Source organism: Ranitomeya imitator, chromosome 6 (genome assembly GCF_032444005.1).
Source record: "Ranitomeya imitator isolate aRanImi1 chromosome 6, aRanImi1.pri, whole genome shotgun sequence".
NCBI lineage: Eukaryota > Metazoa > Chordata > Amphibia > Anura > Dendrobatidae > Ranitomeya > Ranitomeya imitator.
This window is the reverse complement of record NC_091287.1, coordinates 391162758-391189727: the sequence shown is the minus strand read 5'-3', so window position 1 is coordinate 391189727 and position 26970 is coordinate 391162758. Positions and strand designations below refer to the sequence as shown.

The 26970-nt window shown below is 43.9% G+C and overlaps 1 protein-coding gene across 3 annotated transcripts in view; it reads right to left on the bottom strand.

Annotated features, from left to right (window-relative positions):
• The window catches only part of METTL4 (methyltransferase 4, N6-adenosine), a 242289-nt gene that overhangs the window by 146618 nt on the left and 68701 nt on the right, over positions 1-26970 (bottom strand). For 2 of the 3 annotated variants that reach the window (XM_069731151.1, XM_069731153.1), the window contains exons 5-7: positions 20972-21146; positions 17464-17570; positions 17238-17332 (exon numbers count right to left, since the gene is read on the bottom strand). In XM_069731151.1, the coding sequence (XP_069587252.1) occupies positions 17238-17332; positions 17464-17570; positions 20972-21146 (377 nt within the window). Of the gene's footprint in view, positions 1-9857; positions 10019-17237; positions 17333-17463; positions 17571-20971; positions 21147-26970 lie in introns of those variants that run through there. The other variant, XM_069731154.1, reaches the window with a different exon arrangement.

The window sequence follows — 26970 nt, the reverse complement described above, 5'->3', positions numbered from 1 at the left end:
GAAAAGTGTCCCAGGGGGTAACAGATTCCATTTAACATAAAAGATAGCCTTGAAAGCCCCACTAATGTCCTACCACAATAACAGCACAGACTTACATTGAGCTATGGCTAACGTTACCTCTGACTTCCGTTTAGTCAGAAGTTGCAGTCACAAGATAGCAGAAAGGGAGCAGAGTGGAGTCGGAAAGAACTGAATATGGCGGATGGCAAGCATAATCCTAGGAGCAGGGACTGGCAGCACTCCAGTACTGAAGAAATAATAATAATAATAATTATAAAAAAAAAAACGCTGGATAACATTGATACGGTACCTTATATAAGGCTTTATGCTTTTGATGGTTCATGAACATACATAATGCAAGCAATATATTTTTTGCCCTATTTCTGCTGGTTTAACGGGGCTGCTTTCTTATGCAAACCTTATACAGATTGAAATACACAATCTGCAAATCCATAGTATGTTCTAGGGGAATGCTAAATTATTTAGCTCAAGCAGCATTTTGCACATTATTCTGCAATGAGAACTCAAGAATAGGTGAAGAGTGATTACAGGCTAGGATTTCATTAGCTCATGGCTGCAAGTGCATCAATTAATCCTTGTGCACAATTCTGAGCACACTCCGTTCTTAATAGCCATGACAATAACGTTTCTGAAAACTATGGTATTAATGGTATCCATTAAGTGTTTGTCTGAATGCTAATAATAAAATATAATAGTAAAGAAAAACTACAAACTTAAAAGGAACTTTTCATAACATTCTTGCTGACCAAACCAAGTAAGCCAGGTATGTTTGAAATGCTGTGGCATTTTATATAAAACAGATTACCCATGAAGACCTGATAATCAACCAACTGGAGTAGGGTGAGGAGAAGCCAGCCACGGAGGTCATCAGACTAGTCAGGACTCTCCCTATAGCCCCCAGCCTGGCTTTTCAAACCTAGCTTTCCCTGAAATGCCTTAGCATTTCAGAATAAAACATACCTGGCTACAGACACACAGCCAGGCTCTGATTAATGCAACCCATGGTTCTGGCAGCATGAATCTCATGACAGGTTCCCTTTAAATATGAGGGCTCATGAATCAAACTGACTTCCATAGAAAACTTATTGTGTTGTTGCATCTCAAAAACACAAATTTGCCAATTTTGTTATTCAATTATTTAAAAAAAAAAAAAATACAAAAAATAAAGAGCCATTTCAACAATGTGTGTGGCAGAACTAAAGTTCCTACATAAAAGGGTGGCATTTTCATGTCAACCACTTAAAGTTACCGCCATAAGTCAACCCAGGCACCTATGGAAAACCACAAATTACTAACTGTGATTTTACAATGATGAGTTATGCCACACAACAAAACTCAGCCCTGGAAAAATGACAAACTTTTCTCTGCTAAAGTGTTATTTCCATCCAGAAAATGGTTATATACAGTGGCATGTAAAAGTTTGGGCACCCCTGGTCAAAATTACTGTTATTGTGAATAGTTAAGCAAGTTAAAGATGAAATGACCTCTAAAAGGCCTGAAGTTAAAGATGACATGTCCTTTGTAGGCAAAAAACACGTATATTACTTACCGGTAATATGTTTTTACGGAACTCATGACAGCACCAACGAGAGAGAGGGGATCCGCCCTTCAAGGACAGGAAACCTTCAAGATAAAAAGGGCAGCTCCTCCGCATCAGACGGTTACAGAGCATGAGAGGACCTCTGAATTAATACAATTATACAAAGTATCTTTAACCAGAACCATAAGTGGTATACTATATGCAATAACCCACCAACCAGAAAGTGATGACTTCATAACGGAAGGGAATATAAGGGTGCCGTCATGGGTTCCATAAAAGCACATTACCGGTAAGTAATATACGCGATTTCTATGACCGCACCAATGAGAGAATTACAGTGAATTACTCAATTAGGGATGGAACACAGCCTGTAGAACCCTGTTCCCAAACGTGAGATCAGAAGAGGCAGATTGATCCAGTCTATAGTGGCTATAAAAGGTGGAAGGTGACGACAACATAGCTGCCTTACAGATCTGTTCTATGGACATGTCTGCTCTTTCTGCCCAAGACGTTGCCATCGCTCTCATAGAGTGGGCCCTCAGGTCATCAGGGACCGGTCTTCCAGTGCTTGTACAGGCCAATTTGATAGCCTCTCTTATCCACCAGGATATGGTACCCTTTGAGACTATCATTCTTTTCCTAGAGCCCTAGAGAAAATAAACAGAGCCCTATCCTTTCTCCAAGGTCTTGTTGCTGACAAATAGTGAAGAAGGCACCTCCTAACATCTAGGGTATGAAAATTCTTTTCCCTACTATTCCTAGGGTCAGGACAGGAGGACAGCAGAGATCTCCTGTGACCTATTGAACTGTGATAATACTTTAGGTAGATAGAGTAGTTTTAAAACCGTACCTGGCCAATCGTCCATTACCATGGTGAATGGAGGGTCTGCTGATAGAGCCTGTATATCACTCTCTCTACGTGCTGATGTTAGGGTTACTAAGAGTATAGTCTTTAGGGTAATCAACTTTATGGACCCTTCAGTGAAGCTCAAAGGGAGTTCTGTCAAAGCATTCAAAACCAAGTTTAAGTCCCATGGAGGGGCCCTGGCTACCGGCACTGGCCTGGATCTAGCACATGCTTTAATAAACCTAACCACCCACTGATTACCCATGAGGTTGAAATTATACAGAGCCCCTTAGGCCGAAACCTGGACTTTCAAGGTGTTTAACACCAGGCCTTGTTCCTGCCCCTGTGAAGGAACTCCAGGATTTGTCTTAGGGGCACCTTTCCTTCCAGAGTACAACCTGTGGATGACAAGAATTTTTCCAAGTCCTACCATAAATCCTCGTATTTACCGGCTTCCTACTAGCATACTAGTAAGGTAGAGAACAGGTTGGGAGAAAACCCCTTACCCTCTAGCACTGACCTCAAGTTCCAGGCTGTTAAGTGCAGCTCAGTCACCTGAGTCTGGAATACGGGCCCCTGAGCTAAAAGGTCCAGTATCTCTGGAAGGACACATGGTTCCGTGACAGACATGTTCCTCAGCCAAAAGAACCAGGGCCTATTGGGCCAAAAAGGGGACTATGAGCAGTACTCTTGCCATGTCCTGCCTGATCTTCCTGAGAATCGCTGGAATTAGACAAATTTGGGGGGGGGGGGGGAGGGGGCAGGTGTAGGCCAGAGTGATGTCCCATCTGATCTGAAAAGTTTCTATAGCCTGAGGATTCTCTTTTGGATTCATATAGCAGAACCTCTCCACTTTGCTGTTCGGCAAAGCAGCAAAAAGGTGGATCTCCGGACACCTCCACATGGACACTAACTGCCTGGAAATTGAGCTTTTGAAATACCATTCGCTCTGTAGCAGTGGTTTGCGGCTCAACGTATCTGCTGTTATATTGTCCTTTCCTGTGATATGAAGAGCGGATAATGAAAGAATGTTCTCAGTGAGGCTGAAAATCCGCTTGGTAATCTGCATTAGGGAACTGGACCGTGTACCCCCTTGATTCAGGTATGCGACCGCGACCTGGTTGTCCAAAAATTTTTACATGATGGTCTTGTAGAAATAGTAGGAAACAATGCAATGTATTCTCGACAACGAAGAGCTCCACGTGTTTGAGGAGCCTTTTATACCACCGACCATGTTCCCTGGACCAAAATGGTTGTCCAGACGTGCTCCCCACTCCTTGGAGCTGGCGTCTGTGGTGACTACCCTGGTGATGTGAGGAAACCAAGGGACCCCTCCCAAATGCATTCTATTCTTAACCACCTGTGGAGTAAATGTATTACCTCCCAAGGCACTGTCCGTGTGCCTTCCAGATAACCCAGTGAGGAACGTTGGCTTTCCAACACATGCCACTGCAACTCTTGAGTGAATCTGGGCCCATTTTACTGCCAGGATACAGGGGGTCAGGGACCCCAGGAGGGACATGGCATTCCTAAGGGACATCGTTGAATCTCATTGACCTGGAGAGGAGACTGAGTAATTCTTCCTTCTTTTGTTCTGGTAGGCGACACTCCTGCTGGCATGAGTCGAGTAAGTCCCAAAAAGATTTGTGTCCTTTTTGGGTCTAACCTTGATTTTTCTAGGTTTAACCACCACCCTATATTTTCTAAGATGGTAGCTGTGTCTCTCACTTGACTCTGGCAATGACTGAAAGAACGACCCACTATCAGGAAGTCGTCCCAGTATAGGATGACCTGTCTGTTTCTTTCTCTGCTATTAGTTTCGTGAACACACAAGGAGCTACCACCAGGCCAAAGGGGAGGGCCATGTACTGGAAGTGCCTTGTGGTGCCCCATACTGGTACTGTTACTCTAAGAAACTTTCAGAGCGCTACGTGTATTGGCATGTGGTGATACGTGTCCTCCAGGTCCAGGGCAGCCATATAGCAACCAGGAAAGAGCAGTTGTATCGTTGACTTTATTGACTCCATCTTGAAATAGGGAATCTTCAAGAACTTGTTCATGCCTTTCAGGTTGAAAATTGTTCTGTATGAGCTGTCCGGCTGCTTTATTAGAAACGGGAGAACAGAAGTCTTTTTCCTTCTTCTCCTGCTGGAACACTATGCAGAACGTATTTCTCTAAGAGGCTTAGTACTTCTGATTTCAGTGCTACTTGCTTCGAGCTGGATGCTTGTGGGGCCGTCACGATGATCCTGTCTGGTGGATATCTCCAGAATTCCAGCTTTAACCCTGATCTTACCAGGCTGAAAATCCAAGGGCTGGAGGATATTTTCTCCCAGACTGGAAGGAAAAGGGAGAGTCTTCCTCCCATCTGGGGCAGGGAGTCCTTTGGAGGGCTTCCTACCACCCTGGGAAGGATTACTGAATAGGTACCCCTTGCCTTTCCTTGGTTGATCCTCCCTCCCATCTACTGTGTTCTGTGCTCGATCTCTTACAGCTGAATTTCCTCCTCAGAAAGGACTGCCTTAAGGACGAGAAGGGAGGTTTTGGGAACTGTTTCTTCTTAGCTTTTTCTGAACCCAAATATGAACCGTATAAGTACTGTCCTTGACAAGGGAGAGTTTTTAGCAACCATTTAACCAGACTGCTCTTCGGCCTGCGTTGGATAATGCGGCAGATCTTGTGGCCAGTCTGGACAAGTTGGCCAATGCATTTGATAAGAAGGCCGCCACATCCGAAACGTCGCTACGCCGTTGGGCAATAAAGTCCATTTTTTTGTGCTGTTTTTCTTTTTTATCCTATTATAAAGAACCATTGGATTGCTGGTTGGAAAACCTTATACATTATTGAGGTATTTGGTGGTGCTGTTCCAATTTTTCATTATATTTATTTGTTTTGCCTAAAATACAGAGGAAATGTGTTATCTTTAACTTTAAGCCTTTTAAAGATTATTTCATTTTCACAATGAATTGTTATTGTGAATTACTGTTCACAGCAAGAGTAATTTTGACCAGGTGTGTCCAAACGTTTAAATGCCACTGTAGTAGACATTCTAGGGCAGGAAATGTCAGGCTCTTTACATACATCATAAGCCTGAATGTGATCTGCTATGCCATAAAACGGCCTGTCAAAAGATCCTTGGCATGCAGAAAGCAATGCATTCCTTGATTCTTAACCGTTCAGTTAAGCAAAACTATTTGCACGACCTTTGCCCTGCTGCTACATTGGTACTCCATGGAAGACAGACAAGAGCATCGCAAACTTTCTACTATGATCCTTTGTGCCTTTCCTATTAGGAGGCATAACAACTTCATCTGACTATTCATGGCATTGCAGGGGCTTACTTTACCAATGAAAAGAAGTGCAAAGTATGTCAAAAGATAAACGAAAGTTTTCAATGCTCTTGTCTAGCCAACACCGAGTACAGGGTCCGGAAAATTCTTTTCGTTAACTCTACTAGCTATAAAAGGACAATAAATCCAGCACCAAGTAAACGCAGAAACATTTCTGAAACATGGCCTTAGTGTAATGATGTCTGTAAGAAAAGCGTCGGATTTTTATTATTGTTTAAGTGCTGATAAATCTCGTTTTTAACCTGGAGAAATAAAGAAGAAATTTTTTTGGCTTGAACGTTGGTGCTAGATTTATCATTCTTACAATTTGTGAAGCTGACGACTGCAGAACTCTCAAGCACATATCTAGAAATCCAAGTCACCGATATCTAAATGATGAGCTGACTACTTCTCTAATAATCCCTAGCTGGCTCTGTTAAATGTGTTACTTTAGATTCAATGACTGCCTGTCCCCATGCCAACTTATAGCAGGTAGAAATCAATTTGCTATCTTTAGTGTAAGAATTCACTTACTGGGCAAAGCCCAAAGCAAGCAGGCAATACAGCTATACATGCTGTGTGCTATAGAGGCTCTGTTAGGGGTCATATGTAGGAATCTAAAAACAGATTGAGCATGTTTGTTTTTCCTATCCAATTTGCTCCAAACTTTACAGAAAAAGTATAAAATCAGAGCTAGAGAGCAGAGATAACCGGATCACTTCACGCAACCCAGGCCCACATTAGCGCTTTCTAGCAGTGAATGGGAGCTGCGCAAATGTCATTACCCTCTGGGATTCCAAGCTCAGCTAATAATTTGCTAGGCTGGTGAGAGGTCACCTGTGAACCATATGCTGCTATGACACCAGCAAATGAAACGCCACACATGGGAAACCAGAAGATCAGGAAATTCCCATACCTCCTGTTCATGGCCAGAAAGCACTGACCTGGACTGTGGACCAGGGTTGTGAAAAGTGATTTGTTCATCTCCATCTAGATAACGTCAAAGTAAAAACAGTTATGGGTGGTTCAGTTACAGCCACGCTCCAAACCTAACCGTAATGAGCCAAAAAAAGCAAGTTCGGATCCCACGTCAAGGGTCCTCATACTTGTGAGTCCGTACACTAAAATAAAATCCACAAAAAGGTATTAAAATTCCCCCAAAAATTCAAGAACTAACACAGTAAAAGGGCAAGAGTACAGTTCTGTCTTGTTAATTCTAACTGTAATTAGCCCGTAAGTATGAGGCCCTGAAGTATCAGAGCTTAAAGGGAATCTGTCACCCCAATTTTCGCTTGTAAGATGCAGCCAACGGCATCAGGGGCTTATCTACAGTATTCTGTAATGCTGTAGATAAGCCCCGATGTAACCTGCAAGATAAGAAAAACAGGTTATATTATACTCACCCAGGGGTGGTCCCGATTCGGTCCGGTCCGCGTCGCGATCCTGGTCCTGTGCCTCCAATACGATGACGTCCTCTTCTTGCTTCCTGCCGCAGCTCCTGCTCAGGCCTGTTGAGGGCAGAGCAAAGTACTGCAGTGCGAAAGGCACTGGGCTTCTGACCTTTCCCGGCACCTGCGCACTGCAGTACTTTACGCTGCCCTCAACAGGGCAGATAAAGCATGCCTGAGCAGGAGCTGCGGCAGGAAGCAAAGAAAAGGACGTCATCATATGAAGATGGGAGGCGCCGGACCGGGATCGCGACACCCATTGGACCGGACCGGGACCGCCCCTAGGTGAGTATAATATAACCGTTTTGTTTTTTTATCTTGCAGGTTACATTGGGGGTTTATCTACAGCATTACAGAATGCTGTAGATAAGCCCCCGATGCCGGTGGCCGCATCTTACAGGCGAAAATTGGGGTGACAGATTCCCTTTAAGGCCCTTTTCTAGGGAATTCCTAACCTGGTTAATTGGACCCCTAACAGAAATACACTGGGCGAGCCCAAACAAGCCTTTTCTTTGGTTCAAGTTGCTACAAATTGATGGTATATTTTTACAAGACAGCACTAGCAATGGATACACGAGCCCCTTTTTTATATAATTTGCGTGGGGGGATTAACTACCACGTATAATTCACATCTCTTCCTCTTAAAATGTTGACACAGACTTTTTTCACAGCTCTTATACACTTCTTCATCCTTAAACGCCTCTATGGTCTAGAAATGCGCAATAATCTGATGAGCCCTCATTTTTAAACACCACTGTCCTTATTTGAAGAGCGTGTATATTGTTCTAAGAGTTTAATTATCTCTAAGCCTTGGGCATGGAATACTACTTGCTGATTTAATCCAATGACAATATTAATACTCCGTTCAGGTGATCTGTAAATCACCAGTGTTTCTATTATATTTTTCACCCCAACCCAGCAGCAGCACACCTCGAGAGATGCAGCATGTAGACATACAACTTATTAGCGGAAAGATAGAACAGCAAGTCACGAAAACAATATCTACAGGGCGCCGCTGTTTAGCTCAGCCAACTTTATACGGTAAAACTTTAGTTACCCGAGATGCTAACAAAATGTATTCACTAGTGGAATTAAAGGAAAATCATTCAAAGGCTCTTTTATGTCTTATACTTTGGTTTGGAAGATTCTTATTCTTACAAGGTTTATCAGGGTTGTAATAGACGGCAATAAAAAAAAATGAATAAAAAAAAACAAAAAAAACTTACAATGTACGCCGAGGTGTGAAATATGTTGCCTTCATACAAATTTACGTTTTACAAAAAAACATAATATTTGAAGCAGCTTAAAACATACTAGAGACTGAAAGAATATACTCAATATACTACAACTTTTGTCTTGAGATTGGAACAGATATATCTGGCAAAGGAATTGGTATTCTATCTGGTACACAGCATCAGACCCTCCCTGTATCCTCGCTTGCACCACTCTAAATCTGACAATATTATACATGACCCCTTAGTGTTTAATGCAGCAAAGCTGTCATTTTCTTCAGCACAGTAATTTATAGCTCAAGTACCCCTCGATTGCTAAGGGTATCCTTGTCTGATCGCAAATGGGATAATTACATACTCGGTCAATTACACTAATTCACATGAGCGCAGACATTGATAACTTTACCAGCACTAGACGGGGAGGATGATTAGGGGGTTGAGAAACACAATTTAGCACATGTAGTGCCATTACATATAAAGAGAGGGAGATCTCAGCCGGGGAATTGTAGACGCTCTGGGAGTGATTACGAGCTGACTGCATTCAGTATTACGGTATCTTTAGAAGAATATTACTGATGACGTGCACATCCGAAGAGTCATGGGCCTTTCTCTCGTTCAGCCATCTATGAGCACACAATTTCATATAAACAGCTATTGTCTTTTGTATGACTAGAATTAAAGCCTCAAGATGAATACTGCATGAGAAACTTATTTAATTAGAAATTGCCCCTGTGTTCCTAGCAATGTGTGTGCTGTAGTCACGCTGCCTTGGGCTACATTGTTCTATGTAAGCCTCTACAGTTCAGAAACAAAAGTGCCAAGAAAAAAAGCCATGGTAATCAGCAAGGATTATACACCAAAGACATGCAGCCAAGAGGCGATATTCACATGTAGCTTCTAATTAAAAAGAAAAAAAAAACAGAGAAGATATACAGAATGGGGCATATGTGTAAAAGGAGGCAGTCTTGTCTAGTAGCATGCCATCTCGTAGGTAAGTCCAGAGCTTTCCCAAGTGAGGAAGGGCAGCCCCAAAATATGAATCCACAAATCATACGGAATCTTGATTAAAACGTAACTTCTTATTTCTTCATGCCAGACTGCATACAAAGCGGTGACATTTCAGCTCTAAACAGACATACTGGGCTTTTACCTTGTACTATCATGATGCATTACATACATTTACGGTTCAACAATGGGAGATCATGACGTATCAGAGTATCAATTATGTTTTTATTTAAACACAGAGGTAAAAGTACAAACAAACATCTGCTAAATAGCATTAAAAAGTCCATTCTGGGCTGTTTTAACCCCATGTGAGTCCCTTGCAATCAATTCCATTGTGCATACTCTGAGCGCAGTTTGTCAGAGATCGAAACGTCACCGCTTTGTATGCAGTCTAGCATGAATTAGAGATTTTTGGTACTCACCATAAATCTTTCTTCACAGGAACCATAAATTAATATGCTGCCACTTGGAGGCCGACACTAAGAATACATCTTCATAAAAAATAAATCTGGTTCCTCCTCACCAGGCCACATCTACAGTTGTGGCCAAAAGTATTGACACCCCTGCAATTCTGTGAGATAATACTCAGTTTCTTTCTGAAAATGATTGCAAACGCAAATTCTTTGTTATTATTATCTTCATTTAATTTGTCTTAAATGAAAAAAACACAAAAAGAATTGTCCTAAAGCCAAATTGGATATAATTCCACACCAAACATAAAAAGGGGGTGGACAAAAGTATTGGCATTGTTCAAAAAATCATGTGATGCTTCTCTAATTTGTGTAATTAACAGCACCTGTAACTTACCTGTGGCACCTAACAGGTGTTGGCAATAACTAAATTACACTTGCAGCCAGTTGACATGGATTAAAGTTGACTCAACCTCTGTCCTGTGTCCTTGTGTGTACCACATTGAGCATGGAGAAAAGAAAGAAGACCAAAGAACTGTCTGAGAACTTGAGAAAGCAAATTGTGATGAAGCATGAGCAATCTCAAGTCTACAAGTCCATCTCCAAGGACCTGAATGTTCCTGTGTCTACCGTGCACAGTGTCATCAAGAAGTTTAAAACCCATGGCACTGTGGCTAACCTCCCTAGATGTGGACGGAAAAGAAAAATTGACAAGAGATTTCAACGCAAGATTGTGCGGATGTTGGATAAAGAACCTTGACTAACATCCAAACAAGTTCAAGCTGCCCTGCAGTCCGAGGGTACAACAGTGTCAACCCGTACTATCTGTCGGCATCTGAATGAAAAGGGACTGTATGGTAGGAGACCCAGGAAGACCCCACTTCTTACCCCGAGACATAAAAAAGCCAGGCTGGAGTTTGCCAAAACTTACCTGAAAAAGCCTAAAACGTTTTGGAAGAATGTTCTCTGGTCAGATGAGACAAAAGTAGAGCTTTTTGGGCAAAGGCATCAACATAGAGTTTACAGGAGGAAAAAAGGCATTCAAAGAAAAGAACACGGTCCCTACAGTCAAACATGGCGGAGGTTCCCTGATGTTTTGGGGTTGCTTTGCTGCTTGACCGTGTGCATGGCATTATGAAGTCTGAAGACTACCAACAAATTTTGCAGCATAATGTAGGGTCCAGTCTGAGAAAGCTGGGTCTCCCTCAGAGGTCATGGGTCTTCCAGCAGGACAATGACCCAAAACACACTTCAAAAAGCACTAGAAAATGGTTTGAGAGAAAGCACTGGAGACTTCTAAGGTGGCCAGCAATGAGTCCAGACCTGAATCCCATAGAACACCTGTGGAGAGATCTAAAAATGGCAGTTTGGAGAAGGTACCCTTCAAATATCAGAGACCTGGAGCAGTTTGCCAAAGAAGAATGGTCTAAAATTCCAGCAGAGCATTGTAAGAAACTCATTGATGTTTACTGGAAGCGGTTGGTCGCAGAGTAAGTGTACGTTCACATTAGCGTTTTGCGTGTTTGCGTCGGGCGCCGCAGCGGCGACGCATGTGTCATGCGCCCCTATATTTAACATGGGGGGCGCATGGACATGCGTTGTGCTGCGTTGTGCGACGCATGCGTTTTTTTTTGCCGCAAGCGTTGGGCGCAGAAAATGCAACAAGTTGCATTTTTTTTGCGTCCAAATTTCGGCAAAAAAGGACACATGCGTCGCAAAATGCAGCGTTTTAGCGTGCGTTTTGGTGCGTTTTTGCTTCATTCTCTTTTGTGTTTTTTCATTTAATACAAATTAAATGAAGATAATAACAAAGAATTTTTGTTTGCAATCATTTTCAGGAAGAAACTGAGTATTATCTGACAGAATTGCAGGGGTGTCAATACTTTTGGCCACAACTGTAGGCAGCTGGCACCCAGTTATTTAGCTAGTGCAAAAGCAGTGGAGGGAACAAAACTAAGACCCCTCAAAAACAAGGAAGATTTTATGTTTAGTACCAAAAGGTTTTCTCGATCACTTCTTTGGGAGGATAGAGGAATCATGGCACTTCCCAAAAATGTCCCTGGGGTGGACAAACTAATACCAGTGCTGCAAAAGGAAGAACTGAAATCCCTTGGGTTACTGGCCGAGCAACTGCTTGTAGAACGTAGCTATGAAAGACAGGTAGGGCTGCACAGCTCTGGTTACATCAAATTGTTTAAGAATTAGTGATGAGCGATTATACTCTTGCTCGGGTTTTCCAGAACACGCTCGGGTCGTCTGAGTATTTGTTAGTGCTTTGAGATTTAGTTTTCGTCCACACAGTTGCATTATTTAAGGCTGCTAGACAGCCTGAATACATGTGGGGATTCCCTAGCAACCAGGCAAACCCCACATGTATTCGGGCTGTCCAGCAGTCGTAAATCAGGCAGTTGAGGCGATGAAAACTAAATCTCCGAGTACTAACAAATATTCGGAGACCACCCGAGCAACGAGTATACTCGCTCATCGCTAGTAAGAACTTCGTTGGCTGAGAAGGTTAGTTCCTAACCTGCATAATCAAAGCAAAGACAGGTCTGCTACTCAGACCCATGCTGCCTCCGAATGACACCAAGCTAAACTTAATGACTGTCTTCTGCCTATGTGCAGCCCGGTGGGGAAGAGTCTGCTTTTGTATTCTTAGTGTCAGCCTCCAGGTGGCTGCATAGTAATCCATGTATCCTGTGTCTCCCAATGTATCGACCAAAAAATGAGACGCTGTAGAATTTCTCTAAGGAAAGTCCATAATACAACACAATGGTAGAGAAAGAGGTTCAGTCTGCACTATGTACTGCAGATCTGTAGCACAATTCCCCTTTCGATTCACCCTTTCATACGGACTAAATTTCCGTTGTGGATTTTATAGATGAATCCGCGGAACGTGTCGCAGCAGCAAAAGGCAACAAACGCAAATTTTGTTGTAGATTCTCATCTGCTTTTGCTGCAAAATCACTGCAATAGCCACAGATGGAAGCTAGCACGACCATTGCAATGGATGAACTTCGCCGTTAACATACGCTGTATAAATTGACACCGCAGATGAGATGGAAAATCCACAGCATATTAAGCACTTATGGATGTAGCCTTACTCTTAAAACCATGTTGCAAAATAGTAAATGCTGCTTTTTCCCACTGCAGAAAATCTGCTGCGTTTATTTGTCCCAGTGAAATGGATGCGATTTCATGAAAACTCCTGCACACTGTGCGTTGAACTATGGTATGTTTTGTGCACTTTTTCTCTATGGGCTTCTACAGGGAACCTGAAAAATGCACTAAAAGTAAATTTTATTTTTAAGTGCAGATTCAAAGTTTTTCTGCCCTAAAAAAAAAAAAAAAATATGCTTCTTCAAATCTTCCCTAAAATGTATTAAATATAAGGGAAAACACACTAAATAAACTCTGAATAATTAGAGAAGATTGATATTGAGTAGTTTGGTGCAAACAGAAGACTTGCAGATAAAAAGCAGAAAAAAATGATGCATTTACGCCACATGTGAACACGGCCTAAATGCTTCCTTAAGTGAAAACCATGCAGCAATGTCGCCACGTTATATGTGGATTCTGATGCACATTTCTATTGCAATCCACGGCTATTACGCACAAAAATATGCAGGATACAATCTGAAGCTCCGCATCCAGCCCTTGGTTTTCATGCTGATTTCTGGGCTACGTGTACAGTAGATGGAGGTTACTTGCATTGTGGTCTGATGCAGATTTGCGGTTCACATCACAGGTACACAAGAGATCCACCACATCTAAGCATACCGTAATCTCTACTGCATCCTATTCTCCCCCTTTGCTTGAGCAGCGTGTAGTGGTGTGACTTGGTTATAAATCATTATTTTACCCCGTGCTGCACATGGCACACAGCCTGTGACTGGCTGACGGTGCCATACAAGCCTTTCTACCAAACATAGCACAGCTTTCATTGCCCGTGTTATGCACAACTCCAATGCTTCAAGGTTACATGTCTCCACAATCTATAACTTATTCATAACATGTATTACTGAAATGTAAATAACTGTTGTGATACATATGTAGAATAATAATGATAATATATGAGAAGCATATTTTACTTCTAATCATTTAAGGGGTCAGGTTTGTGTATAGGTAAGGAAGGACAGCACAAAGTTTTAGGTAGGCACGACTTTTAAAGAAGAAGTCTTGGTAAACACTAGTGATGAGCGAGTATACTCGTTGCTCGGGTGGTCTCTGAGTATTTTGGCGTGCTCGGAGTTTTAGTTTTTGTTGACGCAGCTGCATGATTTATGGCTGCTAGCCAGCCTTAGTACATGTGGGGGTTGCCTTGTTGCTAGGGAATCCCAACATTCAAGCTGTCTAGCAGCTGTAAATCATGCAGCTGCATCAACAAAAACAATCTCCGAGAACTCACAAATACTCGGAGACCACCCGAGCAAAGAGTATACTCGCTCATCACTAGTACACACGTTTCCCTACGTCCTTCTAATTATTTTTGTGATGTACTGCAATTGTATTAACATTAGTGATGTGCGAGTGTACTCGTTGTTCGGGTTTTCCCCGAGCACGCTCGGGTGACCAAGTATTTATGACTGCTCGAAGATTTAGTTTTCATCGCGGCAGCTGAATGATTTATAGCTACTAGCCTGCTTGATTACATGTGGGGATTACCTAGCAACCAGGCAACCCCCACATGTACTCAGCCTGGCTACTAGCTGTAAATCATTCAGCTGCCACGATGAAAAGAATCTCCGAGCAGTCAAATACTCGTGAAAACCCAAGCAACGAGTACACTCGTTCATCACTAATTAAAATACTTACCAATCAGTTGCCAGCGCCAACTCTCCTTTTCTTCTTTGGTCACATGACCTGAAAAACTAAGGGCTGCTTCAGACGTCTAAGCACGGACCACCATGCAGAGACTGGACGTGGCACTCCCGAGACACGAGCATCACAGCTACAAAGACTTATGAATGACTGATGTTCAAGTTGGGAGAGCCATGGACAGTGGGTGCAAGGTGGTTCGTGCTCAGATTGATTTGCACAGAAGTCTTAAGCAGTTCTAACCGGCTCACACAGGGGTTGTGTGTGGACTGGATGTTGCTTTCTCAATGTACATCTATGGAGCCGCGTTTTGGGACTCAGACTTACATTGCTCCAAGTAGTAACGTTTCTCCTTGTGGAGACTGACATGTTAGGCATGTCAAGATGACGAGACTTAAAGCCGCAATGCTCCTGTGGGAAATATGCAGATAGTCTCTTCAGAGAGGAAGAGGACTAGAACTCTAGTGCCACCTATTGGAAGTAGCAATCCTAAAAGTCAATGTCGACCCTTTAACGAGCCTTGTCACATGACTTAGGATAAAAGCCAAACCAGAATCTCAATTCGCAGACACTGTACTGCCCCTTGTCAGTGCAAAGTGTGAGATCTGGTATGGCTGTGTGAGAGGCATCACGGTCAGACACCTCTCACACAACCAAACCAGATCTCAGACTTTGCACTGACGAGGGTCTGTTTATACCAAGGAAGGTGACGGGCACAAGGGGGCATTCTTTGCGTCTGGAGGAGAGAAGGTTTTTCCACCAACATAGAAGAGGATTCTTTACTGTTAGGGCAGTGAGAATCTGGAATTGCTTGCCTGAGGAGGTGGTGATGGCGAACTCAGTCGAGGGGTTCAAGAGAGGCCTGGATGTCTTCCTGGAGCAGAACAATATTGTATCATACAATTATTAGGTTCTGTAGAAGGACGTAGATCTGGGGATTTATTATGATGGAATATAGGCTGAACTGGATGGACAAATGTCTTTTTTCGGCCTTACTAACTATGTTACTATGTTACTATGAGGGGCAGTACCCCAAAACACTGTCTTGCAAATTGAGATTCTGGTTTGGATTTTATCCTAAGTCATGTGACAAGGCTCGATAAAAGGTCAACATTAACATTTAGGATTGCTACTTCCAATAGGTGGAACTAGAGTTCTAGTCCTCTTCCTCTCTGAAGAGACTATTTGCAGACTTACATTGGAAATTTTTCACCGCACCATAAAGTGTTAGCCAGCAAAGTTGAGAGTAGACAGGGGGCCGGAAGAGAACCAAAGTGTCTCTGAAAACTAAGATACACAGACAGGGAATAAGGCTGCACATGATGTAAACGGGAAAGATAATGGACTAGCTACTTAGGCAATATTATCATATATTTCTGTTGCTAACACTAGAAAAGCTTACGTTGATTAAATCTGCTAACTGTTTACATGAATAAACAAGAAAAATGCAATAAACAACAGTTTGAATATTACAATGAGCAAAATCTGCACATGAACCACTGAAACACCACTGTCAGAGATAGAGATGAGCAAATATGTTCCACTCCCTCCTTATTCGGCAAGCTATAGCGCTTACCGAAGAAGCTGCAGCGGGAACCCGGCTACCTGGATTGCATCTGATAATCAGCTGCTCAGTGCCGCAGCTGCATGTGTCACGGCTGTGTGACAGTCACAGCACATGTATGGAGAGCCTGTGTGTTGTGACTGTCACACAGCGGCGACACATGTAGATGTGGCGCCGGACACCTGATCAGAGCGCTATGGGCATCCAGGTTCCTGCTGCAGCTTCTTTGGTAAGCGCTGTAGCTGGCCGAATAAAGAGAGAACCGAACATATTCGCTCAACTCTAGTCAGAGATCAACAGCAGCATTTAAATGGTTAACAGCCGCAAGCGGAGCTCAGCTCTGGCCGTGACTGTTTGGACACAGATGCTGGGCTATATAATATAGCCAATATTAGCCATGAGCAGAAGGAGCTCAGTTCCTTCCACACATGGGAAGCCATACAATGACTAAGGAGATAAGGGTTTTTTTCCAGCTTTGAAGGCTATATTTCTTATATTTTTTGTTATTTAAATGCATGTAACTATTTTTTCAATTGGGTTTAATTAAAAATTGTGCAAATGAATTGGAGGTGTAAATTGATGAGTGTCCATGTTCGGGACCTGGCCTATATTCACCCTGATGTCACTATGATACATGGTAAGGTCTTTAATATTAGAGGTTTGGACCATCCCGATTTGGGTATAACTTGGCGCTGGTGGGATGGCTTTTACACTTTTTTTTATTTTTTTTATCAAACACTATTTACGAAGTACCCAAAGCGTTACAGACCACATCAAAGGTAAATGCGCAGTGAAACAGACTGTAAAAAACAATAAATGCTGCAAAATAGTGAAATTAAACCCAATTAATAAAAAAAAAAAAAGTTCTTGCTTAAATGCTTGTAGTTGGGGCTAAAATAGTCCAAATAGTGGCCAAACCATTTAAATGCAGTTATGTGTCTTCATGGTAAATGTGTATTTTCCATAACTTTTAAAAATACATATTTTAGTTGGAATGTAATTCATGTAATGAGCGTCACATACCTGAAAGAGGCGGCTTGTGGGAGTGAAGGCTGCAGGGGACACTGACTATTATCTTATGCTGCGGAATAGGTGGTAAGACTGGGGTCTCCAACTCCCTAAGTAAAAAATAAGAAGTTGACAACATATCTTTACTTACTATATATAAAGTAACCATCTTTATACGGCATCTCCGATCCAGGCAGCTCGTACAGCGAGGAATATACTGGACTTGTGCAATTAGACGTACCGTGCTGCAGAAATATCAGAGGTCATAAGTCTTCCTAATACAAGGATTTCATATGGCTTTTTATGAACTGAATCGATGGGAAACACAAATTCTCCAGAATGTGTTATCTAAGAAAAAAAGAAATGATGCCACATCTTACCAAGAATAGAATATGATGCAGAAAATACTTTATTACTAAGGATTAGCCTGGAAATAGAAAAACTAAAAATGGAAGCCCAGCTTTGCGTAATGTGAAAATAACCAGGACAATCTGACGAAGATGCATTCCTCCAATTATCCGCTGCTAATTACCGTCTCTATACATGGGATATCGAGCCCGAGTCACAATAAAAGAGCTCCAACCCTAATAAAAGATATATTAAGAAATGAGTCAGTACCGAATTATGGAATTCTAGGGATTCTAGCAGTTCCCCCTCGCATCCAAAACTGCCACTAGTACCCGACGTATGTGCAGTGATGGCGGTTATACTCTCCCCAGGTTCTTCGGTGCTTGGGCCGGCAGCTGTATTTTGACGGCCGCTGGCCCATTAATTTCTTCTTGCTCTGTTAGCACACATACGCAGTGTTCACTACTGAATGCTGATGCTCGTGCAATGAAAGATTACATCCAGAAGAGGGACAGAATTTTAACACGCCAGGGACCTGGTTGTCACAGTGGCATTGCTTTCCTCATGAGGAGAGTAATGACACGCTTGGAAGCGAGGGAAGATCTCTTTCATCAGGTAATTATACGTATGTGTGTATATATATATATATATATATATACATACAGGTCCTTCTCAAAAAATTAGCATATAGTGTTAAATTTCATTATTTACCATAATGTAATGATTACAATTAAACTTTCATATATTATAGATTCATTATCCACCAACTGAAATTTGTCAGGTCTTTTATTGTTTTAATACTGATGATTTTGGCATACAACTCCTGATAACCCAAAAAACCTGTCTCAATAAATTAGCATATCAAGAAAAGGTTCTCTAAACGACCTATTACCCTAATCTTCTGAATCAACTAATTAACTCTAAACACATGCAAAAGATACCTGAGGCTTTTATAAACTCCCTGCCTGGTTCATTACTCAAAACCCCCATCATGGGTAAGACTAGCGACCTGACAGATGTCAAGAAGGCCATCATTGACACCCTCAAGCAAGAGGGTAAGACCCAGAAAGAAATTTCTCAACAAATAGGCTGTTCCCAGAGTGCTGTATCAAGGCACCTCAATGGTAAGTCTGTTGGAAGGAAACAATGTGGCAGAAAACGCTGTACAACGAGAAGAGGAGACCGGACCCTGAGGAAGATTGTGGAGAAGGACCGATTCCAGACCTTGGGGAACCTGAGGAAGCAGTGGACTGAGTCTGGTGTGGAAACATCCAGAGCCACCGTGCACAGGCGTGTGCAGGAAATGGGCTACAGGTGCCGCATTCCCCAGGTAAAGCCACTTTTGAGCTACAGAGAAGCAGCACTGGACTGTTGCTAAGTGGTCCCAAGTACTTTTTTCTGATGAAAGCAAATTTTGCATGTCATTCGGAAATCAAGGTGCCAGAGTCTGGAGGAAGACTGGGGAGAAGGAAATGCCAAAATGCCTGAAGTCCAGTGTCAAGTACCCACAGTCAGTGATGGTGTGGGGTGCCATGTCAGCTGCTGGTGTTGGTCCACTGTGTTTCATCAAGGGCAGGGTCAATGCAGCTAGCTATCAGGAGATTTTGGAGCACTTCATGCTTCCATCGGCTGAAATGCTTTATGGAGATGAAGATTTCATTTTTCAGCACGACCTGGCACCTGCTCACAGTGCCAAAACCACTGGTAAATGGTTTACTGACCATGGTATTACTGTGCTCAATTGGCCTGCCAACTCTCCTGACCTGAACCCCATAGAGAATCTGTGGGATATTGTGAAGAGAAAGTTGAGAGACGCAAGACCCAACACTCTGGATGAGCTTAAGGCCGCTATTGAAGCATCCTGGGCCTCCATAACATCTCAGCAGTGTCACAGGCTTATTGCCTCCATGCCCCGCCGCATTGAAGCAGTCATTTCTGCCAAATGATTCCGGTCCAAGTATTGAGTGCATAACTGAACATTATTATTTGTTGGTTTTTTTGTTGTTATTAAAAAACACTTTTATTTGATTGGATGGGTGAAATATGCTAATTTATTGAGACAGGTTTTTTGGGTTATCAGGAGTTGTATGCCAAAATCATCAGTATTAAAACAATAAAAGACCTGACAAATTTCAGTTGGTGGATAATGAATCTATAATATATGAAAGTTTAATTGTAATCATTACATTATGGTAAATAATGAAATTTAACACTATATGCTAATTTTTTGAGAAGGACCTGTATATATATATATTCTGGTCTGGAGGGAAAGTGAGTTAGTGCCAGGCAGCAGACTGGAGCAGTCTGAGGCAGAGAGCAGTGTGAGCGGCCATGCAGCCACGAGGGTGCTGCAGCTCCTGGATAGAGAGAATACAGAGGGTAGAACACATTGTAGTGAGCGTGCAGGAGAGCGGAGCACAGGTGAGAAAGAACTGGGGAGAATAGCTGCGACTGAGCTACCTCCCTGCAGAGCGCAGACACCGGTAGCCAAAAGACGGAGGTTGTGTCGACTCAAAGAGGCACAGCAGAAACCGGCAGGACAGCTTGACTAAATGTCACCTGTCCGCCCCAACACCTGGAGACACAGTGGCACGTAAAGCCCGGGTCATGATAGAGACCCTGTAAAAAGGCTCGAGCCACCTGTCATACATACAGGATAGTTTCCTATCCTTTAAAGGAGGACAGAGAGAACTGTGAGGACCTTGACCGAAGCCACAGGCAGCAAGGGACTACACCACCGCACTAGTAGGAAGGCTTTTAACTCCACCTGGTAAAGGGGATTCTGAATTTGCTTCCAAGCTGGCCGGACCCTGCCTGTACCTGTGATCTGGTGCTCTGGACTGTGGCTGCCTGAAGTCTTCAGTAAACCAGGTAAAGAGACTGCAAACCTCTGCCCTCCGTTTCTTACTGCACCACTCACCATCTCCATCTACACACCGGGAGCCCTGAGGACCCAACTTCACATGTGGGAAGTTATACCATCTTAGCTGCCATAACATCACCCCAGAGGACCCCTTTAAGCAACGTCGGTCCCCTCTGACTTAATACCACAGGTGGCATCACTAACAAACTTTATTCAAACCACTTTTACATGGGCGCCCAGGGCCATTGACCGGGTTGCCGCCGTGACACATCCTTTTAAGTACCGAGTACCCCACGGCATTGGTGGGCGTCCCAGAATCAGGACGTACTTTAAGGGCGGAGTTAGCGTGCAATTTGTGCGGCCCCAAAAGGATGGCATAAGTATCCAAATGGCTCTTGGAGAACGGTTCCCCACCTCCGGTTTACATGAACCCTGCCCCCTTCCTGTGAGAAATTTTGGGAAAGTTATCAATTAAGTAAATAGACGAAAGTGCTGCAATTTGGAGGGAAAGGTCAACTGGAGTAGAATAGTGCCTTACCTTTACCCAGTGCCATTCTGCTAGCGCTCTGATAGACCAATGAGGATACAGTTCTTCCTTCACAAATCGCAAATGTTTCTGCCTATTGGTCACCCACGTTATCACAAGGCAATCCGGAGCTGCCAAGGCTGGTATAGGAAGCCGCTTAATTTCCATAGGAGATAAATAATTATATCTAAAAGAAAAAAAACAAATACACGAAATGTTTAAGAAACCAAAATGTGTTCGGAAAGAATAAGCCTGCACCAGGAAGGAAGAAGATACATGTCCATTGGCAGCATGGGAACATTGGAGAGTTGTCCACAATCAAATATAAGACAACAGTGACACCTAGTGGCAGCAACAATGAACTAATTCCTAATGTCCCTCTATTGTTTACGTCTGGTTCCTACTTCAGCAATAACGGATGTGAGCGCCGCAGAATAAAAATAGTGCAAATACATGGTAAAGTGCTCTCAGAGGTCACTGCAAATCCTTAAATAATTGAAGTAAAGCACCTTTAAAAGGGTACGTTTTAAGAATGGATGTTAAAAAAAAGCAGGTGCCTTACAAATATAGACTTAATATAATAACGGAAGAGTGGAGAGGAGAAAAAAAAAAAGAAGGTAGTATAGAACTGTTAGGGAAAAAAACGACTTGGCTTGTTTACAAAACCGAGGGAACAATGTCTGATTACATTAAAGTCAATCATCTCATAAAACAGGCCCTGACCTAATTGACAACCACCATTAACAGCACATTTATAATTCATTACTGTTTAGGAAACGTAAACTACTCATAGATGGATGGAGGATGGATGGATGGATCGCAGCCAGGCCTCATCGGTGCTGGCAAATGTACAAAATGGTCAATATATGACAGCGAAGCTGCCGGATGCTGTGTCCATTACTCAAAACGTAGTTAAATTTGAATATCTACGCATCTGAGTACACAAATGTATACAGGTATAACAGATTACATGGGTCACACTGGGCACAGCCACTTTAATTTAGACAATTACATTGATGCCTTCTGTGCCTGCTTCTTTTGTCTCACCAGTGTATACAGGAATAACAGACCGGAAAGTGAAAAATCAAATTACAGACGGATCCAACTTCAGTAGAAATGCCTCAAGACAAGGAAATGATGCTCAGTAGTGTGTGCGGCCTCTACGTACCTCAATGACCTCCCAACAACACCTGGGCACATGGTCCTGATGAGGCGCTGGATGTTATTCTGAGGGATCTCCTCTCAGACCTGGATTAAAGCATCAGTCAACTCCTGGACAGTCTGTGGTGCAATGTAGCGATGGTGAATGGAACGAGAGAAGATGTCCCAGATGTGCTGGATTGGATTCAGGTCTGGGGAACGGGCAGGCCAGTCCATAGCATCAATGCCTTCATAATACAGGAACTGCTGACAAACTTCAGCCACATGACGCCTGGCATTGTCATGCATCAGAAGGAACCCAGGGCCAACAGACCCAGCTCTCACAATTGGTCTGAGGATCTCACCCAGGTACCTAAGTGCAGTCAGGGTACTGCTGTTTAGCACATGGAGAGCTGTGTGGTCCTCCAAAGAAATGCCACCCTACACCATTACTGACCCACTGACAAACCAGTCATGCTGGAGGATGTTGCAGCAAGCAGAACGTTCTCCACGGCGCCTCCAGACTGTCACATGTGCTCAGTGTGAACCTGCTCTCATCAGTGAAGAGCACAGGGCATCAAAGTTGAATGCCAATCTTGGTGTCCTCTGGCAAATGCAAATCGCCCTACACGATGTTGGGCTGTAAGAACAAACCCACTTGTTGACATCAGGCCCTCATACCAACCTCAGAGTCTTTCTGACAGTTTGAGCAGACACATGAATGTTAGAAGCCTGCTGGAGGTCATTTTACAGTGCTCCGGCAATTCTCCTCCTGTTCCTCCTTGCACAAAGGAAAACTTAGCAGTCCTGCTCCTGGGTTGTTACTAGAGATGAGCTAATCAGGTCCCTCCTTAGTCGGCAAACTATAGCGCTTACCAAATAAGCTGCAGAGGGAACCCAGTTACCTGGATTACTCCTGCTGATCAGAGACGCAGCTGCATTTGTTGCTGCTATTTCACTGTCACAACACATGCATGGAGAGCCCAACAAACAGGCTCTCCATGCATGCAGGCCTCCTCCATGTCTCCTGGTGTACTGGCCTGTCTCATGGTATCTGCTCCATGCTCTGGACTCTGCTGACAGACACAGCTACCCTTCTTGCCACAGCTCCCATTGATGTGTCATCCTGGATGAGCTGCACTACCTGAGCCACTTGTGTGGCTTGTAGACACTGCCTCATGTTACTGTACATAACTTCTAGGGGTGAGACCAATGATAAAATGCATAAGTGACCAAAACAGCCAAAAAAGGATGAGAATAGAGAAGTGGTCGGTGGTCACCCCTGCAGAACCACTCCTTTATAGTGGTTGTCTTGCTAATTTCCTGTCATTTCTATCTGTTGTCTGTTCAATCGCACATCAGCAGGAGAAATTGATTCACAATCAGTGCTGCTTCATAACTGGACAGGTTGATTTCACAGAAATGTGATGGACTTGGAGTTAGGTTGTGTTCCCTTTATTTGTGGAAGGTCGTCTCACTTAGCTACTCCACGAGGTAGACACAGGACCATGTTTGGTAAATGTCTCTGGGTGGTTTATTACTTCATAAACCAAAACCCCAAACTGGTAACAGAAAAACAGCCTTTCTGGCTCAAAAGAAAGCAAACAGTTCATACACAGTCCTGCCCAGTTCCTCTGGGACAACACATAGAGCAGCTATCGCAGCAGCTAGGAGTCTGGACATTTAACTCCCTCCAGCGACACCATGGAGGTGGAGATATGGTGGGGAGGCGTCCCGTCATCTCTGACCTACCCACCATAAAAGCCATGCCCATATAGCGGCTGGATTTTTCTCAGCACATATCATGCTGGAGAAAACACTTATGGCTTTCACATCACGCAGGAAAGCAACCTTTGTGACAAGTCTCTCCTCATGTACGGCACCAGTGACCCTGTCACAACACACAGACACATCTATATCTAGCTATCCATCTATACACAGATATACGAATGTGTAGATATATATACATACACACAAACTACAGCTCTCATTCACATACCCAGCAATACATTACACATACCGGTATATCAAACCATTTATCGATATTCAAAGTCAAGTAAGGCTCAAAGTTTCAGCAACCTGAAATATTACAGTTGAGAGGCCCCAATGAGTTACAAATTGACTATGGTTTTTCTTGAGTTTGTCAGTAAATTTATTTTTCTCTTAAACTGTTTCCACTGCGCCATTTGCACAATAAATAGCCTTCATTCTGGTAAAGATTTTCCAGGGAATTATATGCCCCAGCCTGCTCAATTATTGGATTCCTCCCGCCTAAAAGCAGAGGAATTCCCATAAAAGTGAATCATAGAATATTATTACCTTAAGATACATAGATAAAGCTACACCTCATTCATGCTGCGAGGCACATTAGAACTTGCTACAATCATTCATATATGAAAAACGTGGAAGCACCACAATATTAGACTGAAGGTCAAACATAGCTCAAAGGTTTCCTGCAGAAGGTTTCCTGCAGTAGGGGCTCGTCTTCCTATAATTTTCTTATAAAATTCTACAGATGTTCAGTCACCTGAGATACACAACTGGAGACCAGCACACAGTGTTAACCATCTGGTCTGCTCTGTCATGTTCCATAGATAATTCCAGACCAATGTTTGCAGCATGACAGAGCACATTATCCCGAGAAGGAGGATACTGCCACTAGGGTAGCGCAATGTCATGAAGGGACGCACTTGGTCTTCAGCAATATTGGGGTAGGTGGCAGGTGTCAAAGTAACTTAAACATACATTTATACAGATAAAAGACATCTTGATTTACAGCACATCTGAAACGCCTATAATGTAATACACACAGTACATGAGAGGTTTCACCTTCTGGCTTTGTCAAGTATCCAACTGATGAGCTCTGAAAACTATTTAATTGTTTTCAGTTTTAAAGTTAAAATTTTCCACAGTTTTGAGAATCGGTGGAGACTCGAAATATCTGGTTGTAATGCGTTACTCTTTTGCCCGGTTTGGATTTGCTAATTGATGTGAACAGTGCTTGAAAAGGATCAGCACGTTGCAATTCCAACAGCCAAAGAAGACAGACAGCTTCTTTCATGAACAACATAGAAGTATTCATCCCAGCTGGCTGCTCGAATTTATAGGGAAGTTATGAAACTCTTCCATTGTTTATATGGGCCTTAATGGTGGTGGTCTCTTTCAGCAGGATAATGCACCCCTTCTATACAGCAAAAGACACTGTCCTTAAAGCCCAAAAATTGCGGTGTTCTTAAAAGTGGATCTCCAGGTTTCTCTGCCAAGAGCAATTGGGATATTTACACAATTATTTGGGAGCCGTACAACATTTTCTACTTCTATTTTCTCACCCCTAATGTGACATTTGGTGCTGCTTCTATTTGGTGATGTGTGTAATGTTGGACAGTAGTGATGATGCTGCTACTTGGAGCTGCTTTTCCAGATTTTCATCAGTCTGAGGCACAGTGGACTCAGATGCATGTTTCCTAACAGTGGGAAATGCATACACATTACACAGATGGCACCAGAGCTGGAGCACATGCGTCACGGGAGACACCGGAGCACATGCGTCACGAGAGACACCGGAGCACATGCGTCACGGGAGACACCGGAGCACATGCGTCACGGGAGACACCGGAGCACATGCGTCACGGGAGACACCGGAGCACATGCGTCACGGGAGACACCGGAGCACATGCGTCACGGGAGACACCGGAGCACATGCGTCACGGGAGACACCGGAGCACATGCGTCACGGGAGACACCGGAGCACATGCGTCACGGGAGACACCGGAGCACATGCGTCACGGGAGACACCGGAGCACATGCGTCACGGGAGACACCGGAGCACATGCGTCACGGGAGACACCGGAGCACATGCGTCACGGGAGACACCGGAGCACATGCGTCACGGGAGACACCGGAGCACATGCGTCACGGGAGACACCGGAGCACATGCGTCACGGGAGACACCGGAGCACATGCGTCACGGGAGACACCGGAGCACATGCGTCACGGGAGACACCGGAGCACATGCGTCACGGGAGACACCGGAGCACATACGTCACATAAGAGACACCGGAGCACATACGTCACGGGAGACACCGGAGCACATACGTCACGGGAGACACCGGAGCACATACGTCACATAAGAGACACCGGAGCACATACGTCACATAAGAGACACCGGAGCACATACGTCACGGGAGACACCGGAGCACATACGTCACGGGAGACACCGGAGCACATACATCACATAAGAGACACCGGAGCACATACGTCACGGGAGACACCGGAGCACATGCGTCACGGGAGACACCGGAGCACATGCGTCACGGGAGACACCGGAGCACATGCGTCACGGGAGACACCGGAGCACATGCGTCACGGGAGACACCGGAGCACATACGTCACGGGAGACACCGGAGCACATGCGTCACGGGAGACACCGGAGCACATGCGTCACGGGAGACACCGGAGCACATGCGTCACGGGAGACACCGGAGCACATGCGTCACGGGAGACACCGGAGCACATACGTCACATAAGAGACACCGGAGCACATACGTCACGGGAGACACCGGAGCACATACGTCACATAAGAGACACCGGAGCACATACGTCACATAAGAGACACCGGAGCACATACGTCACGGGAGACACCGGAGCACATGCGTCACGGGAGACACCGGAGCACATGCGTCACGGGAGACACCGGAGCACATACGTCACGGGAGACACCGGAGCACATGCGTCACGGGAGACACCGGAGCACATGCGTCACGGGAGACACCGGAGCACATGCGTCACGGGAGACACCGGAGCACATGCGTCACGGGAGACACCGGAGCACATACGTCACATAAGAGACACCGGAGCACATACGTCACGGG